The sequence below is a fragment of the Lactuca virosa genome, chromosome 1 (assembly GCF_052849685.1).
Source record: "Lactuca virosa cultivar CGN04683 chromosome 1, Lactuca_virosa_CGN04683_v6, whole genome shotgun sequence".
In the NCBI taxonomy this organism is placed as follows: domain Eukaryota; kingdom Viridiplantae; phylum Streptophyta; class Magnoliopsida; order Asterales; family Asteraceae; genus Lactuca; species Lactuca virosa.
The window spans coordinates 65,379,260-65,388,060 of NC_136426.1; the positions used below are offsets into that span (position 1 = coordinate 65,379,260).

Genomic DNA, 8,801 nt, shown 5'->3' on the forward strand with positions numbered 1-8,801 from the left:
ATCCACCATTTATCCATCATTTGAAAACCATCTTGATGATCCATCATATTTTCAAAATAAAGCTATTTTGGTACCTACAAATGAAGAATTCGATGCTACCAATGACTACATTTTAGGATTAATGAAAGATGAAGGGAAAACATATATGAGTTCAAACTCTTTATGTGAGATAGAGTTACCAGATTTTTTTTTTTTTTGAGGAATCAATCTACTCTTCAGTTGTGTTGAATGGTTTTAAGGCGTCTAGAATTTCCAACCATAAACTTACACTGAAAATAGGTATTCCGGTCATGTTACTTCGTAATATCGAACAAACAAAGGACTATACAATGGTACTAGGTTACATATTGTTAGGATTGGAAGACACGTCATTGAAGCCTGAATCATATAAGCTAGATTCTTCAACGAGACTACTTATATACCTTGTATGAAGTTAACTCCGTCTAATAAAAGAATCTCATTCCGTTTTTAGCGGAGGCAATTCCCCATAGTTGTTTTTTTTGTTATGGCCATTAACAAAAGTCAATGACAATAATTATCAAATGTTGGATTATACTTGCGTAGGCTCGTCTTCACTCATTGTCAGTTATATGTTTTTTGTTTCTCGTGTCACAAGTGAAAAAGGATTGAAAGTACTCATATATGACAAGGAAGGTCGTCCAACTAATAAAACAAAAAATTATGTTTACAAAAGGATCCTTCAACGATTATAGATATTCAGGTGTTTCATTGTTTTTTTTTTTTCAGAAATTTCAATGTTACCAATAATACTAAATCTGTTTCTGTTACTTTATTTTTTTATAGTGCCAATTTTTTTATACCTTTATATGTATATTTTTATATGTTCTTCGCGGGTCATAATCTAGTATATATATATAATACTTCTTTGGAACATGTAACAAACTTATAATACATACCTTTTACAATAATTTGACACAAGATTTTGTCTCACACAGTTTGTTTACAACTAAAAAAAATAATTAAAAATGATGTCGTACAAGATTGTTTATCGAAAAGTTTGCTTATCTTTTTATCTTTTCTGGAAATTGAAGGCTCTAATGCAGTAGGCAAAGATGAACCCGAAAAACAGAACCAGTCCAATATGCACTCCGGCGATGGCGGGCAGGAAATCATGCTTGTAACCAAAATACCGACGCAAGTAACCTTTCACTGTCTCACCACTCGTAAGCCTGTCGTCGAAGTCCCCAAACTGAGATACAACCATTCCGTAGAGGGTCCAGGCCAATGGGTTCCCCCAATAGTACCATCTCCACCACACCGGAATCCTCTGTAAAAACGACAAAAGATCGAATTATATCAGAAGGTGCAAATGCAATTATTGAAGAGTTACAACGAATGTAAACAACAATGAGTAGCTTACGGGTCTTGGAATGATGAATCCTGAAAAGACGTTGAAGAGTCCGTAAAACGAGGCAGCGATGATGGCAGCGATGTTGGCGTTTGGCGTAATGGCGACGGTCATCATACCGTAATATGTCATGTAGAGTAAAGAGCAGAACTGGAAGAACAAGTACCAGAAGAACTTGGCTGCTGTCCAGTCGAACCCAATCATGGCGTACACTATAATACTATACACTGCGCTTTGTGCGAAAACGTATGGGATTTCAACCAGAACCTGCAAAAATTGTAAGAATGTAAGAATATCTGGATCTTAAGTCTCTGTAAAGAAGAATTGTATGTGTAATGATGTTAGATTTAGTACGTACCTGAGCAAAGGCGTATGGCAAAGCAGAATACATTCCGGCAGCTCGTTCTCTGTAAAATACAGTGCGTTCGATATCTACAACTGGTTGCACCGCCGATGCGTTTTGGATAGCCAGGAAGAGGGTTGCCGCATAAATTGAACCTATTGCGTTAGTTAACTCCCTTTGGGTGTTCCTGAATATGATTTGATCAAGATTAGTACAACGAAAGATCGGATTAATTTCACAAGTTTAGGGAATTAGGGTTTTACTTTTTGCTACCGAGATCCCAGAACATGGTACCGAACATGACGGCGATGAAGGTGGTGAAGGCAAAACGGACAGCAGTGTAAGGAGGGTTTCTCCAGTAGGACCAACGTTGTTTCCATAAACAAACCATACATTGAACAAGGAATGACTGCGAGTATTGTGTCGGGAAATACAGATCGTTTGTTCCGGGACGTGGGACGCTTAATTCAGCGATAAGTGCTTTGTTTCTCCTGTAAAGATCCGAGTTCTGGTAGATTTCGGTGAAATCGACCCCTAAAGCCATTTCTTGTGCTGAAGCACTCACCTCCAACATCCATGTCGCAGGGTTATATCCGTCTTTTATCTTACTTATCCCATTAATATCCTCAAAATACTTGATCAACTCACAAGAATGGCGACCCACGGGTCCTACGTATAATTCTTGTCCTCCTCGTTTCATTAAGAACAACTGCAATTAAACCGATTGGTTTATTAATCACTGAACAAATACGCAAATACTAATCATTTTGTAATAGCCAATTATGTGCACATGACTTTCTTTGTTACCTCATCAAAAGCTTCAAAGATGTCAATGCTGGGTTGATGAATGGTGCAGACGACTGTTCTTCCTGTGTCCACAGTGTTCCTAACGGTTCTCATGACAATAGCAGCAGCTCGAGCATCAAGTCCTGAAGTTGGCTCATCCATGAAGATTATAGACGGATTGGCTACAAGCTCAACAGCAATAGTCAACCGCTTTCTTTGTTCAGTTGATAGCCCATTGACACCTGGCAACCCAACTAACGCGTCTCTTAATGGGTTCAGCTCCACCAGATCCATAACCTCATCAACAAAACTCTGTGAACAACATCAAATTTTGCCATATGTAAACAAAAACGAATCTTTAGATGTCAAGACCAATATTGTGATGTACACGAACCTTTCGGGTTTGCTCGTCAACATCTGTAGCCAGCCTTAGCCAGGCAGAATAAAGCAAAGACTCGTAAACAGTAACTTGAGGCGAGTGGATGTCGTTTTGCTCACAGTAACCAGAAATTCGGGCAAAAGTTTCTTGTTTCTTTGGATACCCGGAAATCCTAACGTCACCTTCAATATAACCACCGGTTTTTCTTCCAGCCAAAACATCCATCAGAGTTGTTTTTCCAGCACCACTGACTCCCATGAGAGCTGTAAGAACACCAGGTCGGAAAGCTCCACTCACTCCTTTAAGTAGCAGTAATCTGTCTTCACTCACCCCTTGCTCTTTCATTTCCTACAACATTTATCATCATCATATGAATCACACTTGAACAGATTGGGACTCTTTGCTTGCATAGTTTCTGTTTATCTCGAAGTTAATTAATTACCTGTGGCATATCAACAGAGTATTTGACATCATTAAAGGTCATTGAATGTGGTTCAAATGGAAGGATCATTCCTTTCTTCTTGGTCTGCGTGGCATCATCTCCTGTTGTCATGGCTGACAATTCAACTTCTGTGTCATTATCAGCATGTGCTGCATTTGACTGACTTTTCCCGAATGCTGCAGGGTTTAAAAAATGTTACAAAATGAAGCATTTTTATTATAAATAGTACTCTCTGAAAATGGAAAATCAAAAATGGAGATACTCACGGCCAAGGATAGCCAGAGACAAAGCAAAACACAAGTTCAAGACAAGAATGAATCCCAGCAAGGCCGCAATTGAAATCCAGTACCAATAAGCTTCCGCATAGAACCCTCCAGATGTGATAATAGTTTTTCCTAATGTGGTGCCATTCAATGGCTATAACACCAAAAACATTTATAAAAATAAGCCTAATGATACATCCATATTTAACACATACAAATCATATTTCCTTGACTTACCGCTTTCCATTGATGCCCAAGAAATTCGTTCACAACAATTCCGTTCATGGCGTACATCAGTGGGGATGACCAGTAACCCCACAACCACCATTTCTTTACATCCTCTTCAAAAACAGAAAAACATGTTAGTTGACAATAATAAGCAGATCAATGGTCATTTCGGTGCATTTGTTAAGTAATTATTACCTCTAACAATAACAAAGCCACCCAAAGCAACGATTAAAAGTAGCGCGAATGAACCAAATGTGTTTGCCACAATCATATTTCGACCCAATGCTCCAATGAACCGAAACAATCCAGAAGACATCTGGTTAACAAGCAACAGAATAAGGTACTGCTTGAAGAATCTGCAAATTAAGCAAGCATATGCAAATCAGAAAATATGATTTTGCAATATCTAATTGGTATTTTTTAAATGTAGTTACTTACCTTGCGATATTAGGATCAAACCCCACTACATAATATGTGAGAATTGTCCAAAGAGCAGCTTCGATAAAAGAAATGGGAATCTTGACGACCCAGGCGGGTAGAGCATAAGACCACGAAGGGTAAAATAGGTAGTCCCTTTGTTTGTAGTATACGGGAAGCTTTGCAATTGTCATTGATATTTCAGACATCCCGTTAAACGTGATCATAATAATACCAAAGAAAAGAGCACCAACATATATCCCCCCATCTTCAGTAGTACGTCTATGCATCTCGGTTCGGAAAAACAGAGTCAAAGTGATGAACGACAACACAAGAAGCTGAAACAAAGCAAAACATCATAAAGTTTGTTAAAAATTTAAGCACTAGACAAACTTTTTAAGGCTGTTTTTGATGCTGAGGATGTGAAAAGTATTTCCATCTTTCACACAAACGAGTGACTGTTTTTTGTCCTATTGCATGGGTCACATTTGTTGGTGGGACAAAAGATTTTAATTATTTGTCCTATGTGATCCCAGTCCAATGCATGCGAAAAGCATCATAAGGCCGTTTATACTATCATATGGAACAAACAGGGCCAAAAAGATGTTTTTTTAGCAAAATACTAGACTCACTTGGAATAACTTGAAGATATAAATGAAAGAATTTCTCTTCATGAGCAATATTTCTCTATCGACACAAGCCTTCAAGAGCTCCTTTTTATTTAAACCGTATTTTTCGGTTGTAAGCGCAGCAGGGTGGCTTTTTGTTTTGTCATAAGCCGTCGTAATATCTTCTCTCATTTTCCTTCCAACATGAAACGATTCGTATGCCTCAGCAAATTCTTTAGCTGTCACAAACCTATAAGGCTGCTCTCTTCTCATCCAGTATTGCTTTTGATCTTTCTTTGATGTCACCTGTAAACCAAATTTGTTAATAATTACTGAATACAAAAGATCATCATGGTTATAATTAAAATTATCAGAATTCGGGTGTGCTTACTTCCTGCAAGAAATCAGCAACCCCTTTCCTCTCGGGGCATTTGAATCCCAAAGATTCGAAAAACTCGAGCACATGTTCACGTGGGCCTTGATACACGATCTTCCCATCAGTCAGGAGGATGATGTCATCGAACAAGTCATATGTTTCGGGTGCCGGCTGAAGGAGAGAAATGACGGCTGTTCCTTCTAGAATGTGTAGCATCTGCTTAAGAGATTTCACGATTTGGAAAGTTGTAGAACTATCCAAACCGGTAGATATCTCGTCCATGAGAAGAACCTTTGATGGTCCCACAATCATTTCACCTGTTGTCACACGTTTCTTTTGGCCACCGGAAATACCCCTTACCATTTGATCCCCAACCATCGTATCAGCACAAATGTCCAACCCCAATAACTGTAATCATTAAAAAATTCATATCAGACCTTAACTCGTTTTCTTTCTCATTTCCTATATGTAATTATATAATTATTATACCTTGAGAGTATAATCTGTGACCACACTAGCTTCTTGTCCAGCTGTTGCAGCAGCCTAAATGATAAAACAACATTCCTAAGATTTCGATAATGTTCTCGATTTAAAGACGTTCTTGGAAACACGTTATTTACCTTCATGAAGATATCGATGTCAGGATCGGGTTTAATATTTGCGTCTTTCTCCCTTCTTGACAACTCTGCCAACATCTCTGTAATTCATACAAGAAAACAATTATTAATCAAACCAATTGTCAAAACGGTTTCTTTTTATATATTTTAACACCATTGTTGATGAAACTAACCATAATGTGACCCAACTCCTTGGCATCGTGCAGAGAAAGCCAAGGTTTCTCTAACTGTCATTTCCCCAATATGGACATCATTTTGACTGATATAAGCAGATGTTCTTTCGGGTACAAACTCATGCAACTCATGGCCATTATATGTCACCTTCCCCGAGCTCTACATTTAGAAAATTTAAATTTAGGGTTTGATACAAGACTTGAATAACCAGAGTCACTTATGAATGATGAAAATTACCTTAACTTCCTTTGCAAGCTGACCTGCCAAGGCCAACAACAATGTTGTCTTCCCAGAACTTGGAGGGCCCAGTAGTAATGTCATTCTACAAACACATTTGCATGAAATCTTTGAGTACAATAACTGAATTTTGTTACCAATGAAAGAAAATCATAATCTAGTTATATTGATATGTTATTCATGTTCTTTATAATCCCACCTGCTAGGTTTAACAACACCACTAACATCATCAAGGATGGTTATATGCTTCTTCGAATTTGGAAGTAGATGGAACAAGTTCAATAACCCCTATATAACATGAACATGAATGAATATTTTAACCCTTGGTATTAATATTAAAAAAAAAACAGAATGAAAAAGAAATTCTTGTATTGCTTACCTCAAAAATATCAATGTGGAAATTTATAAAACTAGGCAAAGCTCTGCCTCCTGTATTGACATCTGCTTCCACAGTCAGATGTTCAAATCTGACTTCAATTGTAGGCAAATCAATCCCAACCCTGTAACATTTCCAAATTAGTATATGATTGAATAGATTTCTAAGCTGGGATCATTGTTAACCAAGTATCATACTTTGTTAAATACAAAAAATGAAAAAAAACATAACATGCTAATCCATTGAAAGAGTTGAAAAATGAACCTGTCAATTCTATTTCTGAGCTTCAACAAGAATTTCTCATTATCTTCATCAGCCACCTTCACAAGTCTATCAACCAAATGTTGTCTCTGTTCAAATCCAAGATCAGTGACATCAACTTCATTGGAAGGTCCTTTTGATCCAAACAGCAAACCTTTCCTTAATCGATCAAAAGTTGGTAGCTTCTCAAGTGAAGCCCATTTAAGAGCCTCTTCATCATCTTCTTCACGAGAAGATTTTGAAAACACATCATTGCCAGAATTCCTCCATACAGAAGTACTTCCAGATCTTAAACTTGGTGTTCTTCCACTTGGTGCCCTTAAACTCCCTAACCGTATACTACTACTAGCTTTATATATATCACCACCATGCATTTTTTTGTTTAACAAAAAAAACCAGTTAACTCTGATAAACAAACACCTTCGTTTTTTAGCCAAGTCCCAAGAAGTTGTAAACTGAGAATCTTTATCCAATCAAGCATAAAACCTAATTTCTCTCTATCCCTTTTTATAGAGTTTGTTAATTATGAGAATACTAGTGTATTTCGTCTTAGGAGATGGTTGACTGGTCTTGAGGCTACTATTCATGCAAGTGTATTTAACTGAATTGAATATATATAAATATCTTTCTCTAGAACTGTAGAATTTGTTGAAAAAAAATCATTTTAATATATATAGTTAGGGTTGTAAACGAACTGAACGTTCGGCGAACCGTTCATGAACTGTTCGGTGGGAAGTTCATTTATGTTCGTTTATTTAAACGAACGAACATGAACAATGGTCTCGTTCGTTCATTTACGTTCGTTTATGTTGTTCGTTTACGTTCGTTTATGTTCGTTCGTTTAAGTTTTTTTATGTTCATATATTTTCAATTGTTTTTTTATTACATTACTATATTATAGTTCGTTTATGTTCATATATGTTCAATTGTATTTGTTTATCTTTGTTCGTGTATGTTCGTTCGTTTATGTTCGTTTAGCATGTTCACGAACATAAACGAACGAACATGAACAAGGCAATTTGTTAAACGAACGAACATGAACAAGAAAACTCTGTTCGTTTATCCGTTCGTGTTCCTCGATTGCTCGGCTAACTTAAATGAACGAACATGAACAAGCCTTTGTTCATGTTCGTTCGGTTCGTTTACAGCCCTAATATAGTAGCTGACTATAGTTCAAGGTTGTTAATAGCGATCGCTACACTCGCTATAGCGAATAGCGTAGCGTGGCTGTGATGGGTCGCTACGATGCCTGTAGCGAGGCAATAGTGTGTGTAGCGATGTCCGGCAAAAAAAAAAATTGTTTGTTTAAATCTCTAAGAAACGTAGCAATTAGGCTTGGAATAGGTAGACTCTCATTCAAACATAGCCTAAAAGAAGGTAGACTCTCTAGAAAAAGCAGCCATGAAAAGTCTACCCCACCAAACTAGGAAGATTAACAAGTAAGATGAATGTTCTTCTTTCCTCTTCATTCAAACAACAGCGCCTCGCCTTCTAGATTATCCCCCCAAACTTAAGTTAGTAATTCAAAAACATTCATATGGAACGAAATTGCAATTCGATCCAAATATAACTAAAATTGCGATGTTACCTGCAGACGAATTATTAGAGCATCGACATCGTTTCTCCACCGACCATGCGTTGATGTCTTCTAAGGAAGATTATGAATTCATCGTCCTTCCTTTAGCAATTGTGTCGCATTCCCCTTCCTCTGCAATTTCTGATGCAGATTGAAGACGGGGGCCGTGCATTTTTTTTTTGCCGGAGTGAATAAGTGCCGTGTAGGTTACAAGAAGTCACGGCCTCCAAAACCGCAATTCCGGTGAAGTCTGCCATCATATTCACAATCTGATGCAGATGCACCCTCCTCCGAGGATGACAAAACTCCATAATCGCCGGTTGACACCAAAACTCTGCCTTCCTTCTTG

General features: G+C 37.6%; 1 protein-coding gene across 1 annotated transcript; it reads right to left on the reverse strand.

Moving 5' to 3' along the window:
* Window positions 1-894: 894 nt before the first annotated feature.
* On the reverse strand, window positions 895-7,361 carry LOC145142270 (pleiotropic drug resistance protein 1-like). The gene is made up of 20 exons (XM_079074760.1): window positions 6,880-7,361; window positions 6,619-6,739; window positions 6,439-6,527; window positions 6,240-6,324; window positions 6,002-6,161; window positions 5,832-5,908; window positions 5,701-5,754; window positions 5,227-5,619; window positions 4,860-5,141; window positions 4,249-4,565; window positions 4,006-4,166; window positions 3,820-3,923; window positions 3,586-3,736; window positions 3,320-3,495; window positions 2,893-3,225; window positions 2,520-2,810; window positions 1,976-2,421; window positions 1,728-1,899; window positions 1,382-1,636; window positions 895-1,288 (listed from the first exon to the last, which is right to left on the reverse strand). Exons 1-20 carry the CDS (start codon window positions 7,248-7,250, stop codon window positions 1,031-1,033), a joined length of 4,296 nt encoding a protein of 1,431 aa, XP_078930886.1. The 5' UTR covers window positions 7,251-7,361; the 3' UTR covers window positions 895-1,030.
* Between the last annotated feature and the right edge of the window lie 1,440 nt (window positions 7,362-8,801).